Source organism: Bombus pyrosoma, linkage group LG13 (assembly GCF_014825855.1).
Source record: "Bombus pyrosoma isolate SC7728 linkage group LG13, ASM1482585v1, whole genome shotgun sequence".
Taxonomy (NCBI): Eukaryota; Metazoa; Arthropoda; class Insecta; order Hymenoptera; family Apidae; genus Bombus; species Bombus pyrosoma.
In genome coordinates, this window is record NC_057782.1 from 10274026 (window position 1) to 10297141 (window position 23116).

A 23116-nucleotide genomic window follows, 5' to 3' on the forward strand; every position below is an offset into this window, starting at 1 on the left:
GCTGCTATTTCCATGTCCGATACGATTGCACCGAGAACAGTCAGTTTTCGACAACTTCTCGACAACTTTTATATTAATTTCTTTGCATTTATATTCATCTGCGTTCTTTGCATTTCTACGTGGAAATAGAACGTTCGTTTCAATGGCCAGAAGGTTGTTGGCGAAATTCGAATTCGTATAATTTTCTTTTTTTTCTTTTTTTTTTTTTGTTTTTGTCTACGAAATAAGCGTTTAGCTCGGTCGCCGAGTAAGTACCTAGCGAAGAAATCGTAGGACGAAGTATTAAGTACTGCGGAATGCGAAATTGAAATTCCGTGATGTGTCGCGTCAGGCCGTCGTTGAAGAGCCATGCAGCCCACCACCGATATTGGAGGAAACGGAAAGTCCATTCGGATTGGAGGTACCCCCGTCACCAGCTAGGTCCACGAGCAGCAGTAGTTCGGGCAGTTACGACCTGAAAGATGCGATGACAGATCCAGGTCAGGAACTCGAGCAGCAGACGGCACCGCCGAGCGGACACACCTCGGAGACGGAACTGGATCGTGACGTAAGAACATAATTAAGCTAATTCCAATCGATCTGTCGATCGTGTCTTACCTTACGACTCGCAAATTTTTATTCTCGTCCGACCGGAGAACGTGATAGTTCTACGAGAGAAAACCTGATATTCCTGGATGTTCTTGCCTAAAATAACGAGATACAGGGGCGTCTTATAAATCATATATAAGTAATGAGAATTTCTGCTATTTGCTTTTTTCCAAGGGAGTATTAGAGAGTCGTCAAGGATTTAGTAATTCCGAACTTCGTTAATGGCGTCGAATTAGTCTCGCTCCAGTTAAGGTACGATCTCTGGAAGATTAAACGCGAATCTCAGCTGGGATCGTATCGTATACCATTTCGATTTTACACGGTCTTGGTTCCGTACCTGGTGATAATGTAATCGATCGTTTGAACATATTTTACGCACTGGATTTTTTTTCTTTTTTTATACCTATTTGGTTAGAAATAATCGAATCCATACGTTTCTCTGTTACACATTTTACACGTTTCATACGTCACATTGCTTGCTTCAATGGTTAAACGAATAAATCGCTGGTAAGGTCAATAATTACCATTTATCTAAGATACCCAATTAGGGGTTAAAACGTCGATTACGCTGCTTTCATTACCTCTCGCTTCCAGGAAGGTCACCGCTCCTCTTCCGGTGGCTACGCCGAGTCTCCACCAGATTTACGCGGCTGGACCGAAGAAGAGCGTCGCAGACGAAGGAAAACCTTCACCCTCGACTTCCTTGGAAGCTCATCGGGCATTGAACGCAGCGCAGAATTGTACGGAGACAACGTCGACGTTAGCCCGACGCCGAGCCATCGTCATAGGCCGAGAGGAAAATCAACGAGCGCCAGAAGCCCACACAAGAACAACAGAAAGCGCGAAACTGTGCAGCAAACGGTTCAGGTGCAGCAGTCGCAGCAACAACAGATTACCAGGAGCCCTCAAAAAGAGGATTGGCGCGTGGAACAAGCTGAGGACGGCGGCCATGTTCCTACTTCGGACGATTCCAGCTGCAGTCATCACTATCATATGCATCATCATCATCATCATCATATGCATCGCGAGAGCGCCGATGGAAGGCACAGGAGGACGAGGGAGAGTCCCAGGAGGAAGACCACTGGCTACGTTTCTGTTAGGAGAAGGAGCAACGAGGTAAGCCATTGTTGCAGAAACGTTAGTCGAAGAACAGGAAACAATTTCAAAGACGCATATTCTATTATTTTTAAAGCAGCAATCAGACGTTACGTTAACCGATTTCTCTCGACTGAATACGAAAAATATACCATCGGAAAATTCTAATTTGCATGTGAAAAATATTAGATTATGTATATTTTCAAATTCATATATGCGTAGTAGAAAATTTCGAGGACATTACTACGAATATAATCCTGCGAGAGAGAATAATTCTATTTCTACTTATTTTACATAAACTTAGTTTGACTCGTGTTAAAATTATCTGTTAAAAATTATTTTTTGGCTACCAGTGGATTTTTAGCGTAAGATATTTCACTCTTTTACGTATTAAAAAATTATTCCTGAATGTTGTATGTGAACTTTGATATAATCACTTTCCATGTTATTCAAGTTTCTGCACAGTGTTACCTTTTGGTTCTTTGTTGTCGTACGTAACTCGCATATAAAACGTAAAGTAATCCTTGTAAAAAAAAATTCCCTTCTACGGGTATTGGATACTGGAAATTTCGTCCTTCGCGTCCCTACCTAAGTTGCACGATAAAACGTTTAAAAAATGCTAATCCTTATATCTCGTAAAGTTTTATGAGATGTATCCCATGGAAAAATAATTTCAGAAATTCGCTTCTTAAACGTTATGATTGAGATAATGCCGAGCAGCACTCGTTCGAGACTTGAAACCGAAGCCTCCAATCCAAACGCAAATTTTAATATTCCATGCACATGTGTTTCGACAAATCTCGTAACTGAAAATACCGCGAAACCAACCTGTAATACCGGCATAGTAGGCGCAACTTTCTATTCCATTTCCATCGTTTCCATTTAGGATAAGAACGCTGCCATAACAGGCAGTCTTCCACGAAGAAGATCGCGCGCAGCGGACGACATAATGTGTTCGAGGCTGAGTCCGGGTCGTTATCAACGCAGTCCAGGGCACAACGGACAACGGACGATGATCGTTGAGTCGCAGAGCCCAGAGGCTAGATTAAGGGCTCTTTCAGCGGAATCGTTGAGATCCGTGAGCCCAGGCAGCGACAGTGTCTTCTACAGCGAGGGCGCGGACCAGTGCTTGACCGCCAGCGCCCTCGACGCTCCCCATTGTCACCATTGTGGAAGAGAGGTAAATTATTCACCGTGTTTATTAAAGTTCCTCCTATGAAAGGAAGGAAGTTCGAAGGCATGATACGATAGGGGCGATAGAACATTTGTAGGAGGTTTCAAACGATATTCTTCCTTCTTTTGTTAGTTGATGGTGGATTTGAAGGTACTTTTTTTTAGTATATTTAACTATAAATAGACGAAGCCTGTAGTGTATAGCGTAGTTTAGTCGTTGCTTGAGTCTTGAATTTCTTCCTTTCTTCCTACTCGTTTCTAACGAATCAGCCCTTAACCTGTTAACTTGCTCTCTCAAGCGTAATTAAACATATACGAAAATTAATTATCTCTATGCGGATCTGTTTTAATTTTTGCGAAACATAATGATACACTAACGCTGCAATTACCAAACTTTGAATTTTCATTGGCGGTTCTAGCGTTAAGAGACAAAAAATCTTTGATTTTCCCACTTCGAGTTAACAGGTCAGAGAATCGCAAATCGCTGAAATATCAGCTTTAACTTAAATTCGACTTAGTTTGATTAAAAATTAACCTCCAGCAAACTACCAAAAAAAAAAAAAAAAACAATCTCGAATCGATCTGTCTCTCTATCTGTCGGTCTATCTACCTCTTTTCTCTATCGTGCGTGCCGTCGTGTTGCTCCACCTCGAGGTCTCGGAAGAGATCGTTCGACCGCCGGCAGGTTTCGCGGACTCACCGGAAGGACATAGGTCCTCCACGCCGAAGCACGTACCCGGCCATCGGCTGTACAAGAAGTTCGACAAAAGGTATCGGTCGGAGGATCGAGGAGACAGAAGGCACCGACGCAGCAGCGCTGGTAGATCGGACGTCCGGGCGAAATCGGAGGAAAGGGTGGCCTCGAGACGAGGAAGCAGAGGATCTATCGACGATACCGCCGCTGGCAGAAAAAGGCTTCACGCGAGGAGCACCGACGTCAGTTTGGAGATACTTACCGGTTAGTACGATGTACAGAATTGACGTTGCGAGGAATGTCTATCGTACAGCATGAGTCACGTAACCTGTCCGTCTTGAATCGCTTCTAAATTATTCGGTTGAACAGAAAGTTCGTTTCATTTTTCATAGCGAAATGGATCCTAGCTCTTCTCCAACTAACCAATCATTATCGATTAGTTAACGATCGACTGTAGAGTGTAAAACAAACATTTTTACATAACAAGTACTTGATATTTGTTGGCCTGACACAAATGACGGAAGGATAAAATCGAAAGGAATGGTCACATTGTGATCGAAAGGGACACACGTAAAGGAGAAAACACGTAAAAATGGAACGAACTTTCTATTCATCCCGACATGTGGTCTACCAAAAGATACTTTACATAGCAACTGCACGATGTTTCGTTTGCGAGATATCAAGGCTAGCTTGAACACCTATCTCTGTTTGTTAAAATTTATAAGAGGAATGAATTTTCTCGTAAATGATACTTCGTAATATTTATCTTGCACAAGCAATCCTCTTTTTCTTTGTTTTGTCGTGGCTTCTAGAGCATCCTGTGCGTATCTGGCTTATCCTTTGGAATATACCCTTGAAGTATTGTAAAGCATCGGTGGTGTAGGAGATAAAGGGGTGAAAGATTCCAAGAAAAGATAGCCTGGATCTAGGATTGTATGAAGTTTAGGGTTTCGCCAATATATCGTGCTATGAGAGTAATGGGAAAGAAGTCGAAGGCGAGGCAACGATTTCAAAACTTAGCACCTTCGAGAAAGATTTTACGACTTGTACTCTGTTACTTGCGTAGCGACGGTGTGTTGGTTCTTGCATTTCGATTATTTCTATCTGTAAAAATATCTTTGATTTAAATAAGACGAAGGAGGTTTTTAAATTGTAAAACCAAATGTCATAACGAGCAGTTTACATTTTCGTACAACTAAATTTCCCATAAATACGTAAACATCCATATTTAGATCGTAACAATCGGCAAAAACTGCGACGTTGGCTCTGATCGTTACGTATTTATGTATGTTTTATTAAGATATTCTCTTGACGGTGTCGTAAAAAAGCGTGTGAAAAAGTTCCGATGCGAGAACTCTATTAACTGCTTCCACATCTACTGGGAAACGCGTTATACGGGTAAATGGACGTAGCGAGTATTTGCGAAACGAGCATAATAAAAGCAGACAGGTAACGCGCTTGTAAAAAGTTACGTAATGAAACGCGATTTAAAACAAAAATTTAGTGAACACAGCGCTCATTAATTAAAAAAGTTCGCCCCGATTCTCCCGTACCGTATATCTTCCTTGGAGGTGATTAGTTGTTCCGATGTTTGTTAAGATCCAATAAATTTCACTAAGATCCGAAGGAATAAAGTGTTAATTTTCTTAATAGGTCTGTTTCATTCGCCTAATTTTACCATTACGTAACAATGGAATATAATACCTTTTATAAGGTAGAATTAAAAAACAGGAGATTAACAAAATTAAATTCAAAATTACGAAGGATAATTGCACGTAGCTGTGCGACTGTTAAATTTCATACGATTATAGAAAATTTCAGGCTATTCTAAATACAATATTAAAGATAACGAGACGAAAAATTAGATTCTCTAACGCTCAATAAAAGTATAAGTTTCGTATTATGAGCAACGCAATTGAATTCATAACTTCTTTATCGTTGCACTTGAAATATTCAAGTTAGATCTTCTGGAAAAAGTTCTTTCACGACAATCTTATCGTCCTTTTTTCCCCTTCGTCCCTCGAATATTTGCCAAAAAGAGTAATTCTATTCCATATCCATCGAGGAAAGTATCGTTTCTGGTAAAAAAAAAAAAAAAAAAAAGGACGATGTTCTCGTTCGAAATTTATCGTGTCCGCAGTTTTCTGTCTAAAAGTTGTTGTTCTGGCGTTTAATATCAGGTCGGGAGGACGAAGACACGTACGTGGAACCGTACACGAGCAGCGAATGGATTTACATCGGCGATCTCGAGGAGAGTCACGTGTGGAAAAGGCCAGACAGCAGGGACGGCGACGACGAAGTTACAGAAAGTGTGGCTAGAGAGAGAAGGGGCTCTCAGGAATCGACGGAGAGCGAAAGAAACTTTAGGAAAAAGTACCAGGCGACGACGCAGAGGATAGTACACCGAAAGATAAGCGGAGAAATGTATAAAAGGATACAGACCAAGTGTTTCGGTGAGTTGTTGGACCGCGTTTTCTTATTATTTCGCCTTCAACGGAATAGCCAAACTTCTTTTATTAAGTGTTGGGAAGAAATTCCCTGCCTCTAGTTCCGTACTTTGCAGCACATAGTAGCAAATGCATGGGAATTATTGGCAAATGTCGACACACAACATTTCTTGACTCGGTCACAATGAAGTTAAGTTACGTCATGTGGTTCTTCGTGTCTATAAATTTCCTGTATTTATTAATATCGAATAATCAATCTGCTGATTAGAATGTCCTCGATTTGCACGGAATCTGACTCTCAGACTGTGTGGATAAATTTCAACATAAAGGTTATTCTTCTAAATATACAGGAATATTTAAAATGAAGGTTTTAATCAAGGCTGAAATCGATCGATTTATAACGCAGCTCGCTCGTTGCTGCTTGTTTATAGAGATCTGCAGTGTAATTTCAACGATATATATATATACATATGCATAGATTATAAAAGTAAATATCAAACTTTAGGGTTCTGTTATTTTACCTGCGATGCAGATATTTTAACGGTAGAAATACAATACGGAGAGGAAATAAATGATCGGAAAGATAATAATAAGGAGATTAGTTTTGACAGCCGTTTATAACTACTTGTCGAAGCCACTTACGAACGGCGAGCAACCTTCCCATGATCAATTTTAATCCTGACCAGCGTTAAAAGTGCTAAGGACTTGGTTTTTAAAATAAATCTGATGCTGGTTCAGCGATATGTCGATTACACCAAAATAAGAATCACCGTTTTAAATAAATTCCACTTAGCGCACTATATTTAACGGTGACGTTCGCAATTGGTCTCGAGAGTAGTTTACACAAAACTGATTGCTCTTTAGTCGGAATTGTGCTTGTTCCTCTACGACGGTTAAAACGATGACTGTTACATTTTGATAGGAAAATATTTACCACCGCTCATCGTTGGTAATCTATGGTTTGTACGGAATATCGATAAAGAGACACGAAGTTTCTAATGAAATGAGCGAATAATCGTTGGTGAGTTCAAAATTCCCCGCGACACCTATGATAGATCTGACGTTATGTTTGCGTAAATATTTGCTAAATTCATCTTACAATGCACAACACCTTAAAGCTGTCACTAAATTTATGCCCTCGGCCGTGGAGATTCCGAGGATCATTTACCATCCTCCAAAGATGTTACATGTTATACATACGTTATACGCTGAGTGTAGACACGCTCCTCGAGATAGTTATGACAGAAAAGAGAAATTATACACGATACGTCACACGAATAAATCGAAATTTTTCGCGTAATAGGAGACTGGAGACGATGCATGGGTACACGAATATACCGGAGGTAGATTTACGGTGAACTTTGTGCTCGTGTTTGCATTGTTCTATGACACAATGCATGTAATATATATATATTTAAAGTGTTACAAGTAAATTATCTCTTTTATCCATAAAGAAACATTCTTTCGTACGGAACAGTTCCCTTCAACTATTTTAGTACGATACACGGAATTTAGACAATGTGACAGGCATACAAAGAATTAAGCATGTGACGCACGGCAAAAACAATTGCGGCATACTTTCGAAATTCATACGATAAACTATGTATAAGTATGCGAAATATGAAGAGAGACGAAGGTAAAGTGGGATGTTCGAAGGGAGAACTAATATAGAAGCGCGAGGTACGGATATAGGGTAATTTTTGCGATCGAAAGCAATGCAATTGAAATGTCAAGTATTCCCATTTTTCTAGTTTGGAGGAGGTAACCGATACTTTTGAGAAAAATGACCTTTAGATTTAGTATTTAACGAGCAGGCATCGATTTCACACGCGTACGTTCGATGTCAATGATAATCTTCAGTTTCAATGCAGACACAGCCTTCTTACTTAATATACCTATAGATAAACTATTTTCGTCTTACCTGGCAGCAATGTCTCGGTTTAAGCAAAAGTTGCAGATGCACCCTCTTCACATAACACGGCTAATTCGTATTCGAGTGTATTATTTCTGTTGGAAAGCAATTTAAATTGTATATAAATTTAAATTATAAATATATAATTTAAGTTATATTTAAACTTCGACGCTTGACAGAGACCAAGCATGCAGGCAGTTGAAATTAAAATTTTTACGCAAGTTAATGGAAATGAGATCGAACATCTGATGGGAAACAGATGGTGGAAATGAGAACCGAAGCAATCTTCGTGTAACATCGAAATAATTGAAATTTTAGCATTTTACAATTTCTAAAAAGAACGATACCGAAAATTTCATAAATAAAGTTGTCCCATTAGATCCATCGATCTGACATTACAATAAAAATTAGATTAACAGTAAAGTCGTATGAATACTAGTAAGAAGTACTCTTAAGTCAAAAGAGCGTATCCGCAAAATTTCGCTTAAAATCGAGTGATTGCAGCCGGGTAGCACAAAAATAATTTGTCTATTAAATAAAAAAGCCGCCATTCCATCGAGACTGGAGGATGTAACGGTGTATATTTCGGACGTATGCGAAGTCGATGCCTGGATGTTAAATACTGAAAGCCATTTTTCTCGCAAACATCTTCTGACGTAGAATCAAATAGGCCTATTTGAATTAACACGGCAAAGTAGACGTCGCTTAGATCTATCCAAAGCGTACAAAGTGTATACGTCGAAATGTAGAAATTCCATTGACGACAGAGATAGAGTGCGAGCAAAAGAGGGAGAGGTTACTGTAACTAAAATTTACTTCGCTATGAGGCAACGCATCGCTGAAGAATGCCCTGGTACAGAAGGAGATCGGACAAAGAAATCGTTGCCATATCGAACGCCGGGACGTGGGTGGAAGAGAGAAAGTGAACGGTAGCAGATGGCTTTCGTGAAGGTAGGAAGAGTGGAAAATGTGCTGAAAATGGAGGGCGGAAAAGAGACGACCAAGAGAGAACGAGAGAGAGGAAAGAGGAGAAAAAAGAGGGAATCGTTCTTCCCGTTTCTTTAAATAAGCACCGCGTAATACTCTGGCTAAATATAATCGAAACGGCGTAGCTTGAGAGAAGGACGCCGAGCGTCGTCGGCTGCTACGACGCTTCCACGATGCTTGTGCGTCAGCTAGGCACATGTGACGAATAGGTCGTTACTTGATTAGAATAGGCGAATCCTCGAATACAACCGCTTCCCTGGTTCCTAGCCATTGTCAGAATATTATAACGACCTCTGTTAAACTCGGTGGAAGATGAGTTACATTTGATAATTTACGATTATAGAGTCGCGGATAAATCGTATCAGGTTGTACTATATTTAGGGATTCGCAGTATTTCGAGAACGGATAAATACTGTTCAGTGTTACGATTGCCCAGTTAACTAGGATTTCCAGCTGTAAATTTTCATATACAGAGTGTCGATGCTTTATTTCTCATCGTCCCTTTCTCTTCGCAAGTGGTTTCGCAAGAAAAGTCGTATAGGCGTACAGCGAACATGTTAAACTGCGTCTTTGTCGCAATATTCTAAAGACAATTATGTGGAAATATAACTATACAGGATATATTAGTTGGCAAGAGTATGAATGAAAACAGCAGATTGTTGACAGTACGTATATCCATGTTTGAAGTTAGTAATGCGTTCTGAACGTTTATTCGTAGGTCAGCATCGTTGTTTACTCTGCAAATATTTGGAATAATTAACGACTTTCGGATAATTGCCGATTCGTTTCTTTGTCCGATCGTATGATACAAGGCCGAAGGATTACGTTGTCTAAGCATACCTTAGGCTTGTTTGGTTCTGAACTTTTTAGAGTGCTCTTGTAAGCGATTTTCATAAGTAATTATGTATACACGCCGGTATGTACTACAAGTGCCAGTAATGGCAAATATTCCAGGCGTTATACTCTCCGCTTCCATAATAGGACGTCGTTAAGTATTCCCTTGGATGATTCTCGCGAAGGAAATACCAGTAAAGGAGTTCCACAGAAGAAACACTGTCACATTACGTAGTAGGTTATTATAAAAGACAATATCACAAATCGCTACGAAACGTATCCATCCAAGAAAATCGATAGCGAGAAAAACGCGAATGTCTCGTATATCCGAAAGTAAAATTAGTCCACGAACAAATTTGAAAAATAATTTTATCCTAGTAAAACAGCGTTATTCCAGATATTCCGAAAACATCCAAGTGTGGTTGCTGCACGCTTCCTCCAGTCGGTCGAAAGAACGACTCCCCTCGTCGATCTCACTCCTCCATTCTTCTATAGTTCCATTTCAAGACAACAATCGAAAACCGCATCGAGATCCCCTTCCCCGGTCCTCGTTTCGCTAGAACACACCGGAAGCATCGATCGGGTATCATCGAGATACAATTTCGAGCGCGCGGAGAGGAAGAGAAAGAAAGAGGGAGAGGGAGGAGTTGATTCTATACGTGGAAGCTTGATTCGCGGCCGTCTGAATATTCCCGCCGAAGTTAAACCGAAGTGGAGTGAGGCGCGAAGGAGAGAGGAAGAAAGAGAGAGAGAGAGAGAGGAAGGCAGGGAGGGTGGCGTGGAAGAAGCTTTTGGCTGGCAGTCAGTGGGTCAGGGCGGCGAGTCGCATTCCACGAGCTGGCCGAAGGCATCCTCTTCGGAAGAACAGAGCTTTCCTCTGCGTCTGACGCGTTCCGCGACGCGTGTGCATCCTGCTTTTGTATCTCGTTCGTGAACAAATCGAGGCGTGGACTTAACGCGGCCTTTTACGGTGGAAAAAGAAAGGACGGCGAGCGCGTGGAAAAGACGGTGTACGGTGTACACCGGAAGTCCTCCGCTTCTTCGTCGTGTCATAATCCATGATCGAAACCGCATCGTTAAAGCATTCGAGAGTGATAGGGAACGAGGGGGCGAATAGACGATAGCGCGGTGATTTTTCGATCGCCGGGCAACCCGGTGGATACGTTGTTCATCGAAGAGAACGCCGAAAGTTCGAGTAGGCTACGAGAAAGTCGCGTAGCACTTGGAACGCGTCACGTGGCCGGACACGCATCAACACGCGAGATGGTGTGCGATTGCGCGGCCTCCGAATGTTCCACGGAGCTTGGAGAGGACGCGTCCTTGAAGAGGGCCTTGGAGGAGTTGCTGAAGTGCATGCTCAGAGTTTGGTGCACGGAGGGTCAAGCCCTTACAAGGCTCGGCGCCGACGTCCATGGTAAATTAATTATTCTATTCGACGCTTTTTAAGAGACTGAATCTTGTACAAAAATCATGTTTCTTCCGATACAGAAAGTTATCGATTCTTCTGTGAATTATTTCATCCCACTTGCCTGTATCTAGAGGAATTCGATTTCTGTTCGCCCTTTCCCCATTGTATTCCCAGTTACACGACATTTTCCAATATTTAATATTTATTCAGCGAAAAATTGAACCAGTTGAATGGAATAACAGATAACGTTGCCAGTGGTTTTAATTAAACGGGAAGAAACATTTACAGTTTAACAAGTTCCAAATAACGTGCAAATTTTTGTTCCTCTTCGCCCATCCACTAAAAAAAAAAAAAAAAAGAAAATAGAAAAGATACGTTGGAAAAAGGAACATTACAAAAGGTAAATATTTGTCCATTTTACACATAATAATTTACTCGTGTACAATATTTTTTCAAAAATCATATTCTATTTCATCGCAATAGAGAAATTCGAGATCGATGCTTGTAAGTATTGTAAACAAAGATTCGATCTCATACAAATAGAAAAATACAAAAAAAAAAGCTTTTAACTCTGGAAAGAACGGCGGATTGGCTGTCGTAGTTTGCAAAGTGAAATTTCATTAATTTCTTTATCGGCGATCGATTCTACATTGTGCGTGATATGTGCTTGTAAATATCGAACGGCTCGCTTTCACGAACAGGAGACAGGGTGAATGAAAAACCGGAAAAGTTTCCTAAGTGAATAATTAAATTGGTACCCTCCCGAATGTTTGCCAGGTCAGAAGGAAATTCTCCGTGGCGTCAAAGTTTATGTTATGAAACGTATCCCAAAGCGGTTCACTTTTCTACTCTTTGGCTTCGAAACTTGTACGTATAATGCTACTGGTTCGGCTTCGAAATTCCCCGGTGAAGCTGTTTTTGCAAAGACTTTTACGGAGAACCATAAATTTTCTTTAAAATCGGGTTTCCTTCTTTCGAAATTGTTTTCCAAAGTTTTCTAATAAATTCTTTTACTGTAGGAAAAGAACCAAACTAATCGTATCCGAATTTAAACGTGGCGTCGTTCTTTATCGTATAATCCGAGATTAGAAATGGGAATTATTTTCAATATTCTGTCGAACGAAATTTACATCCAACTGAGATTATTTTTCAACGATCTTCAAACATAATTCTCTTCTTTGTTCGTTAAAGCTTTTTATTTTAATGTTATTTCAATGCGCTAGTTAACATAGCTTAAACGCAACTCACACAGCGGCACAGAGGTTTTCGATAACACGTGTAATGAAAACGTGAACAGCGATTATGCAACGACCATTAATCGCTGTTTTATCGAGTTGTTAGTACGTAAATACGATTATTCCACCTGATTAAAATTATCGAATGAACATTTTTCCACAGAACTCGTTTCACTACACTTCTCCTCCAGGAAATTTAAGCGATCATTTTATACTCTTACCCAATATTCTTTAGTCATTTGTTCGAACTTACGAAATAATTTGTTTTTATAACGATTAAATAATTCGATTAAATAATTGATCGAATATGATTCGTTTGTAAGGAGAATGTAAAAAAATATGAAAACCAATATTCTTTTCAGCCAATAAAAATTTCTATTTCTTTCGCCAATATTTTCGTACAATTCGATCCTCGAATCTTTGGTCAAAAGAAGTCACGGTCATCACCGATAATTATTTTCTGCCTGACCCTGAGGCGATGGCTCGAAAATATCCACTTTGAAAATCAAGATACGATTTTCGTCTTGTAACCGATTTATCGAAGCCGCTACGACATCGAACAAGGTGGCAACAATTAGTCTGCTTGTTTCGTCCAAATTCGTCCGTGGCGTGTACTAATCTAATGACAATAAAATTAAATTTCCACACCAAAAGTGATTACGGCTTATCTGTAATTAGTTTACCGTGTACGATCTTATGAACACCACCCGCATAATTAACCATTGATAGTAGCAGCTAATTTCCTCAAGTGCATCGGGACGATGTGTTTTGAACGACGGTTGTACGTGTTCTACAGAATCTTCACGTTCTTACTCTGAAAGGAGATTTACACCGATAATGGGCGTCTTTTAGTTTCACAAAGTGACGTTAGAAATGACACTACGAGGAAAATTTTGAAGAATTCGGTATAACGTAAGAGCTGATGAAACATCGAGAATATAGATAATTAGGAAACAAGATATCGTAAATTTTATTCAAAGGATTTTGTTTCCTTTGCACAAAGTAGCAACTACCAGGTACCGGAACAATGCCAATTCCGATATTCAGAAATTTATAGAGAAACGCGATTGTCGTCGGGACAATAAAATCGGAAGTGTGCCAAGTCGATGCCACGGCATGGTTTGGTTGTCATTAATCGAACAATACGTGCCACTGTCAATCGTGCCTTTATCGCGATCAGGGTCATGAAACTAAAGACGTGCTTATAAAATGACTTTGTCTTAAAAAAGAACTCGATTTTTTGGATTCTTTACGCACGCATTTTCTATGCTAGAAATTTCCAAAGGAAATTGATATATTTTTACGTAGATGGATTTTTTGATTAGTTTGTCTTCGTTCTCTCTACTTAAATTCTACTTTAAACAACATCGTTTGTACATCATTTTCGCCAGCAGCGTCAGTTAACAAATTTGTCAACTATACATACGGATGTGTATTTATACAGAAGAAATTAATCGAAATAGCTGTAATTTGAGGTTTTGAAAGGAAGCCTAAATCTTTTCACGCCACGCTATTTTCATATATAATACTCGGCGAATATCGTCTGTAACTGTAACTGTAACTGTAATACGGTAATATCGCGTCTGCTGGCGACAACCTATCATAAAAGAAATGAATTTCGCGCTGCCTCGAAGCCATCGTGGTTCCATTGAATTCCTTCAGCAATCCACCAACAAACTCACGACCAATTTCCAATTCGTACCTCTTGAATACAATAGCGCCCCTAGTAAATGGCATCCTACGAATTCGTATTTTCACTTTAGTCGAAGTGAGCGAAAGCGAGCCAACCGACAGATATTTACCTACCCCTGAGCGTGTCGTTCACGCTCCCTATTAAAATCCATAACAACATCGGCTCTCCCCCCTGTGAGACGCAACAACCTTGGAATGCTTGTGCATGTCGCACGTGCGAGAATTTCCGCCATCAGGAAAAAGACGACAAAGCAATCTTCGCTATTTCTGACACACCAGCTGCGAAAGGGGTTGGGCGGGAGTTGCGTGTGCCATCTTTATCGCAGAAATAAAAGGAAGCCCTCCGTCTCACCGTCTCTCATCGACGGTGCAACGTTGATGAGACAAAAAGGCTATAAGCTCGAGCACTATCGATTACGTTCGACGCCTGATGACGCAAGGACTTGATTATTTTTATGGCATGATGTGTTTCTTGATAATCTCGTCTCGACCTGTTTTACTTCGACCTGGATTTCGACATTTTCGACCACGTTTCGATCGTTTTCCTGTTGTTGCGTTATCTTTCTCCCTCGCTTTCTCTTCATTTACACAGCTGTACATATACATAGGTAGCCTAACTCTTTCGGACGCGATGCTACAATTTTTGTACCACTTCTATTCCGCCATTCCTATCCCACCCTGTTTCATTTATGAGCATTATATGGCAAGAATATGAATTGTCGTTTGAAATATACAATTAGCGCTAAACGCAATCTCAACGTTAATTAATTGCACCAAAGTAAAAATAACAACGAAGCACCGCTGGCTGTTGTTTCATCGTAACACAAAGGCGAGAATTTAGCAACTGTATTTAAGAATTAAGTAGAGCAAGAAATATTAATTTCTAAAGTTCACGATGAAACGTAACAATGCGTACCTTCGCGTGCACAAATTACCACATTACATCTCTGTTTACGAGGGAATTCGTGTCTGCGTGTATCGCGCATTTTAAAATTAAGCCGCGACGAAAAATAGGTGGAAATTATCGTGGAATTAAATCGTTACCTTCGTAAAATTGCCTCTGTCGTCGTTGTTAGAAGTAATGTGAAAATCGAAATGTGCAGATGTTAATGAACAACGTGCTAATTAAAACGAACGCGTATCGAGTTCCCTTTGCTCTACTAATTTAATTGATTGCGTCTCTTTGTAAGTGTTTGTAAGCAATTACTTACATCCATGGAACATTTGATGGAGATATTGTCGGACGAAGCCGTGATGGGTACTCGATAATCGATTTCGCGTAAGACGAGCTCTTGCAGTTTAAGGGCAAGTTTAATTATTGGAGAATTCGAATGCGCTCTACGCGAAACTAATCCAACTATTGCGAAATAATATCAACTACGATTGTTACAACACGGAAGGATCGAGATTAGGACATTTTTGATAATTATTACTCGACTTCCTTTTTAATAAGATGACTGTTCGTTCAAACATAGCAATTCCTAAGCGAAGATTCATATTTTTAAGATTTATACCTGAAGAGATTTCGTCTGCAATTTATTTCTCACTCTATCTCAACTTCTCTGATTTAATCGTGCCGCGAACCAGTTTCTTTTAAAAGGGTTGATTCGCATTTCCAGTTGGAACAAAACAACGGTATAGCAACAGCGCGTCGCACGCGTCTCTGTTTACACGTACACTACTTGTTAAGCGTTCGCGTAATCGTGAACTGAATTGAGATCGAACGGTGGACGAAATTAAAATAAGACGGAATCTGTGCGTCGCCCACGAGTGCAACGTCCTACAAAAATAATTGCTTGCGTCATCGTATTCACGACGTGGCGAACGTTCGAAGAGACTATAGCTTCTATCGTACTACGTATCACTAACAACTTTCATTTTCGTATTAACCAAGTCACGTGCACTTCCCTCTTGCCCCGTCGCACGAACATCGAGCGACGTAAACTCGAGGAAACATTGACATTGTATGTTTTACGAAAAAGAGCATCGTACAGTGCATACGAGCGTTCTACTTCATCAAAATTCCGAGCTTTAAAAAATAATTTCATTCTTACATAGTAAAGTTATCAAGAAAAAGACGAAACTTTGCTTTTAGAACGTAACGTTGTATCCGTCCTACATTTGATTGCTATTAAACATTTTACATCTCGTGAATTAATTTTTATTTCGTCCCTTCAAGCAGAATATCTCGTATGGCTGCTTTCGATATTTATAACTGAATGTATATCGTTTCGCGTAGAAATGAAAGAAATTTCTGTTGATTTAAATAGGCATCTCCTACGTTCGGTACCATTTATCCATTTCGTATCTCTGAATGGAACGGTTCGCAAACTGAATTCCACCACGACTCTTTACGATGCTATGGCGTTCATGCGACTATTTGAACGAGGCGTATTAAGCGTGTGTTTTCCGATATTTATAAGCGAATATCGCTTCGTACGAAAGGAAAAGAAACGGAATCTTCTTTCACAAATGTAATATATAAGAGTTTCAGTTACGTATTTTTAACTTCGCTTCGTGTTACGTCATTTCTTGTTTTACAATTTTTAGATATAACTTTGCAAATATTGCTGCCGAGAAAAAAATTGCAAAACAAATACCGAACTAAAAATGCATTTATTTATGTAGCTACGACGACGTAGACCGTCCCGCTTTCATTTTATTTTTACCCAGTATTCCTTTCTATTTATGCGCCTGCTTTGGGACGTGCATAGTACTGTCCTCCCTTTCTCTCTCTCTCTCTTCAAATCTGCAAGATAAACGTCGCGAGTTACGGAAATTTTTTATCTATGAGAACGAAAACGATTGAAACGTTTCCGATTCTATGCTCGTTCGTTGCTTTTTCACAAAAGTATCCGTCGTGCTTTTGTTAGGAAAATTTTTTCTATATTCGCCGCACGCGTTCCTTTTCAAGAATACGAATCGTATAAAATATACTATTATAATTAATGTTAATGCGAAAAATATCGTTGTGCTACTGAAAGATCATTCACACAGAAAGCGAATCAGAATTTCTCGCAGATATAGGGAAAATATATCGATGCGCGTTCGCGGAACAGTCACGTCAACATGTAAATTCATGTATAAATGGAATCGTGTACGCGTGTAAATTCGAATTTCACGTCACTTTTTCGCAGGAAATTGGAAACAATTAATTGGGCAGCGACCGACCGACATTAATTTAATACGACTAATTAGCAATTTCAAATGTACCGATGAGATTTCTCAATTATATGAAATGCCTAGAAATGAGCCGCAGGATCGGTTGAAATGGAAGAGCGATTGAACAAATGGATAATCCAACGCAAACGATAACCTAAATAGATATAAGATGCTGAAATATTCTTGGATAAATAATCGCGAAATGCAAATAATAAATGAGCATGGATATTTCGAGACTGCTGCTTCGTTAGAACCATAAATTCAATGTTAAGAGAGGAATAACATATATTATCGCTGAATATTTTCACGAAATATATAATTAACAATGACGCTTTCAATTCTTAAAAATACCATGTTTATGTTCCGTCAATTTTATAATTAAAGAGACGTTATTTCAGCTCTGGATATGCGCGTTATCAACGCGTTTATAACGAAAAAGCTCTGGTTCGCGAAATAACCAATTGGCGAGGTAGCTATAAATAGAGATATATTTTTTTCCGCTATCCGCACTAAAAATTAATTATTTATTCCTCGCGCCGTAACTTTCATTCCAAATTTTAAAGAATCGACCAACATCAGAATCAGCCGTGTGTAATTATCAGAGGATTCTTGGATACTTAATGAGGCTGCAGTGCTAGCAGAAAATTAAAGTTCTTTTTCAAAAAGCACGATTCATATTCAGAACCTTGCTAAAATTATCTCTCTCTCTCTCTCTTTCTCTTTCTCTCTCTTTTCAACCATCTGAATATAATTACTGTCTTACTCATAATTAAAAGATTAAAGGACCTGCAGAAAGACTCGCTAAGCCACAAATAAGCAAATGTGCGGATACGTTTACATCTTAACGTACGTGTAGTTGGAATTTTATTTGTAGAGACATTTTATGTTCACCTAATGCAAAAAGTATCGTAACGTAGAATTCTCGGGTTGCCAGGGTTAATACGTACCGCACGATTCGAGATAATGTACAAAAGCTATCCCGTTTGATGAATACGTAACAGTACGGAATAGGAAACGATACTCGCATAGCTATGGAAACAAGGTTGAGAAATTGGAGCAACCCTTAATCCTCACTGAAATCTCCTCGTATAAATTTCCACCGCGGGGGATGATTTATTGCGTGACTGCGCGTTCCCAAAGTATCCATGAAATTGTAGTTGAAAGTTCGAACGAAGTAAATCGTTGGTTATCTCGCGCAAAGCGTAATCGCAAATAAAAATATCCGTCTAAGAAAGGATCGAAAACAAGGCAGTCAGAAGAGAAGCTTATCGACGATGACAATGCTGTTTCTTCCTACGGGCCGATTCCTCGTTTCTTCGTCGCGTGCTTCCTAGTTCACGACGATCTTTAAGAGGAACAAAAACGATTCTGTAATTCTTTGTAATGCGTTTAGGATCGTCGACGATCTTCCGGTTAACAGGAACTGCAACTAGAAGAAACGACGGAATTAGAAAGAGGAGTTTCCTCGTCTCCTCGATATGTATCATTGTTGCGACTAAGGAGCAACCGGTCAGGTCAAACCGATCGGTCGATATCGCGTACCTCGAATGAATTAACGCTCAAAGTGCAGGGGGTTTAATAGATCGAGTGTTAGAGTAGTCCAGCATTGTATTTGCACTTGTTGTATAAACGTAAAATGTGATGTTATGAACACGGCGGTGGTAAGATCTTGTTGGCAGTGAAGTATTTCACCCGAACAGTGCGATGTCTGTTGATGAACTATCCTCCTACGTTGCTGATTCTCCCTACCAGCCGTTGGGTTTCGTCTGTCCATCGTACCCTTCCGGCTGGTCCTTTCCCAGGGTTTTTTACTCCACCTCGGAGTCATTAGGTTTACACGGGAGGACATGTAATTCGAAGTTTCCTAAAGAAGGGAATGAGCCTGTCCGTGCCATAAACGGACGGCCACTCAAAATTCCGAACAATTATTATTTATTATAAAACTGCCTAATATTACCCGACTAAATATTTCCTTCTCGTAACCCGAGTCGCAATAAATTCTAGAGATTGCACGATTTATCATTAAACAACGGCGTTATATTTTCCGTTGTTGTGAAAGACGAGCAGCTTCGTCATTTTGGCAGTAGTAACAACTCGCAGGATAATTTATTCGGAACCGTCTGTTGTACTCTCGGATTTCCGCCCATAATCGATCACGCGCAATCGATATTACGTGCTTCGATGCTTGATAAATAAGATGGATGATACCAAGCTAGAAACGTATCGTGTATCGCGTGGTACAAGTTGGTGATAAATACGGAACTAATCGTTCCACCGAACCGTGTCGTCGATTTAAGCTAAAAATAAAATGCTATGTAATCTATGCAGCCGGAATGTGAAACGACAATTTCTGTACAATTCTATGACTTTCTCTCTATTCGTATGTGCTGTTTGTTCACGGTTTCGAAGCGTAAAAGAGTAAACGGCAACTGAACTTGGAGTATCATTACTATTCGTTAGTTTTGCTATTTGCTAAACCTGTTTGCATAGGAAAACGGCAGTAGATTGATAGTATTTGAACCGATGATAGCTCCTTTCAACGGTATAATAACGTTAACGTCGATCAATGAGAAAAATATTTGCCTCCGAAACGCATTAATCACTTAAATTAATAGCCGTGCAAGACTTATACCGGCTGCCGTTGAACCGACGGTAAAAGCCGAAAGGAGGTGAAGCTGCGCGAAAAAATAGGTCGAAAACGTAGACTGACGTATTTTTTTTTCGCGCAGAGCTTCATTTTCCGGAGTTGTAAAGTTTCGAATCACATTTCCCTCGCAGCAGTGATTAACGTAATCTCCATAGGATTTATCCGCTCGCAATCTCTATCACGCATTCCTTTCAGCCATTCCTCTCACAGGATACAAACTATCCAAAAACGTTCGAATCTGGCCAACGCCTCTATCGAATCCTTCCTTGCTCGCTAAAATAGATCTGAACCGACTATAATATCCGGAATTCTATCCTCCTAATACGCCCAATTCCGCTTCTATCGATATTCGCTATCCATCATCCGCAGGATCCATATCAATTCCTACTCGTACTGCATTATCACGCGGCAAATCCTCTGCGATCGGGGCTCCTGAAATCTCGGATTTCGGATCTTGGATCGTGGGATTTCGCGCGAACGAGTTCGCTTTTGCCGCTCGATCAGGCTCGAATAAGAGGAAAGACACTGCCGCAGACGCCAAATAACGAAGGTGGTGGTGATGGTTACAGAAAGCGACAAAAGGGTGGTGGTGAAACGAGAAGCCGGAGGTGAGTTCGGTTTCCGTATTCACGGCTCGAAACCGGTGGTCGTCTCAGCTATCGAGCCCGACACGCCCGCGGAGAGCTCTGGCCTGGAAGTTGGCGACATTATAATGGCGGTGAACGGGAAGAACGTGATGGACGCGACGCATTCGGAAGTCGTGAGGCTCGCGCATTCTGGCACCGACGTCCTTGAACTCGAAGTGGCGAGAACGTGCAACGTACTGGCACCGCGGGTGGCCAGACCTGGTACCAAGGAAGGAAGCGACGAGGCGCCGCTCTGCACCGGATACCTATGGAGGAAATCCGCGACCTCGACCAACACGGACAAGTGGGTGCGAAGATGGTTCGCCCTGCGCCGCGACAACTGCCTCTATTATTACAAGACTGACGCGGTTAGTAAGAATATCATCCCCTCTTCTCTTTCCCTTCTCGATGTCCATTCTTCGTAGAATGGAAAACTGTGTCGATTAGCGCGCGCGAATCTATAAGATGTAGTTTCGAAGAATAAAAAAATGTAATTGTATTTTCAAATACTTAGACGCGATAAGATACGATTAATACGTAAAGATAAAATTAATATCAGCATATTCTACATTCTGAAATGTCGAAGCTTATTTTACAGCGTCGATTCTACTCGCTTGATGTACGTAATTAGTTCTACTCGCCTAGTACAGCTTGTGTAATTTTATACAAAATATAGAGAATATCTAACACGATCGGGTACTTTGTATTCGGAGGAAACTGGCAGAGCAAGTAACGCTGCTCTAAAATAAACAAAGTTAGAAAGTTCAGTCATCCAAACTATGCACAAAGGTTCCGAACTTTGCATGCTCGTCGTTAGTTTAAAGAGATGTCATCCAGCCACGCCTGGCGTCCCCTCGAAACCTATTTAACCGGCATTCCTTTCGGTCAATCGAGGCCATCGGACGCGACCAGTGTTTGCACGGGTTCGTTTTGTTAGAAAAATAGTTCACCAATGGACCATTCCGTTTGCACCGTAGGATTCACAGCCAGTGGGGGCGGTGATGCTGATAAAGTACGACGTGGAGCAAACGCCCGAGCTGAGGTTACATAGCTTCGCGATCAAAAAACAGGGCGCACCGACGCTTCGGCTCGCGGCCGACACCGAGGAAGCTGCCGCCCGATGGACGACGGTCATCAAGGAAGCGATCGAAAGAAACGACCAGGTAAATGTTACGAGTCGCTTGCCAAGTTACTCCCGACGTCGTCTATTTCCGGGTCATGCTCAAAGAGTAAACGAAGTTTACATTATGTACGAATACCGCCCGCGAACATCCGGATCTTCTTGATCAGAATGCGATTTAATCTTTAATTGGCGCGGTAACTGACACGCGTACGTGATGTATTTCCTTCTACGCGGTCTTTCACTTGCGATGGTATATTCGGAAATAAAAGAAAATTAAATCAAAAATTTCTAATATTCTCAATCGTTGCTAAAAAGAAAATTTTCGTTACATTCGTCCAACAGTAAGGAAGAAGAGTAAGGAACAGTAAGGAAGGATGGTGCAAGTTGAACAATTAACAGCATATGCTGTACGTATGTACCTTTGGAGATACTATTGCTTCGTTATCTAGGTAAAAGAAGCTTCAAAAACTTTGCGAAACGATGGAAGTCCGCGTTCTTGTAAGTTTAAGAAAATGAGATTCGCTTTAAATTCTGCAAGTTTGGCTATCCGCCTGCTGGAGTTTCTTGAATAGTTGTATTAGACGCTGCAAGTGTCTGGCAGCGCTCCGAAGAATCGTACAGTTCTGCTAATATGCCTTATTGTGCATCTACCTTAATAGTCTTTGCATTTGTACGAGATTTATTGTGAAACGCGAATGTCGAAGTAATTAGGTCAGCTTGGAAAACGCGTCACAAAAGGAGCTGAATTTTTTCGCAAAAAGTTACTCGAGGTGATAAAAGAGAAATGGGAGCTCTGAGAGGGAAATAGAAAATCGCTAAAGACGGAAATTCCTCGTTTTTCCTGTGTATCCTATAGATTCCCGCTGACGTTTTTACAGGTTGACACCTGGCTGGAATCGTCGCTGAGAATGCGTGAAATGGCAGCATGCGCCATTCACAGACCAGATTGCTTCGGATACCTGAGCAAGCAGCAAGAACACGCCAGAAAAACGTCGTCACCAACCGGTTGGTCCAGGCGATATTGCGTACTAAAGGACGCTGCATTGTATTTCTACGACGACGCTAATGCGGAGAAGGCGTTCGGTGTCGCCTGCCTGCATGGGTTCAGGGTGCATAGCAGCGCGCCCACTTCCGGTGGCAGGAAACACGCGTTCGAGCTGCAACCACCGGACCCCACGCAGAGAAGTTACATCTTCGCCACCGAATCAGAAATGGACAAGAAACGGTAACCTGTTTAGTCTCCTTTATCGATTCTGTTATATCCTTTTGAACGATTGTTTCGTTAAGTCGACGAATTTGCTGTACGCAATTTATGCCGGCGATTATGAAAGTGGCCTATGTCATATATTTTCGTTTCGAGATATCATTGGCGTTCGACGCAAGAACTGAATTCTGTTTAACGGCGCAACAACCGACTCGATCATGGTTTTAGATTATTGCAACGTGAACAGGCGATTGAAATTCTTTCCACTTTTATCCACTTCATTTTTATA

General features: G+C 40.7%; 2 protein-coding genes across 9 annotated transcripts in view; one reads left to right on the forward strand and one right to left on the reverse strand.

Annotated features, from left to right (window-relative positions):
* Positions 1–16334, reverse strand: part of LOC122574495 (potassium voltage-gated channel protein Shaw-like) — a 61762-nt gene extending 45428 nt beyond the window's left edge. Inside the window, exons 1-2 of one of the 2 annotated variants that reach the window (XM_043742163.1) lie at positions 15580–16334; positions 7919–8004 (exon numbers count right to left, since the gene is read on the reverse strand). The gene's annotated coding sequence lies outside the window, so the exon portion shown is untranslated. The remainder of the gene's footprint in view (positions 1–7918; positions 8005–15579) is intronic. The other variant, XM_043742164.1, reaches the window with a different exon arrangement.
* Positions 1–23116, forward strand: part of LOC122574494 — a 63197-nt gene that overhangs the window by 35466 nt on the left and 4615 nt on the right. For 3 of the 7 annotated variants that reach the window (XM_043742160.1, XM_043742154.1, XM_043742156.1), the window contains 10 exons: positions 332–547; positions 1183–1704; positions 2037–2048; positions 2570–2863; positions 2990–3007; positions 3511–3814; positions 5731–6003; positions 20444–20868; positions 21478–21663; positions 22502–22848. In XM_043742160.1, the coding sequence (XP_043598095.1) occupies positions 332–547; positions 1183–1704; positions 2037–2048; positions 2570–2863; positions 2990–3007; positions 3511–3814; positions 5731–6003; positions 20444–20868; positions 21478–21663; positions 22502–22848 (2597 nt within the window). The remainder of the gene's footprint in view (positions 1–331; positions 548–1182; positions 1705–2036; positions 2049–2569; positions 2864–2989; positions 3008–3510; positions 3815–5730; positions 6004–20443; positions 20869–21477; positions 21664–22501; positions 22849–23116) is intronic. The other 4 variants (XM_043742159.1, XM_043742158.1, XM_043742155.1 and 1 more) reach the window with 3 other exon arrangements.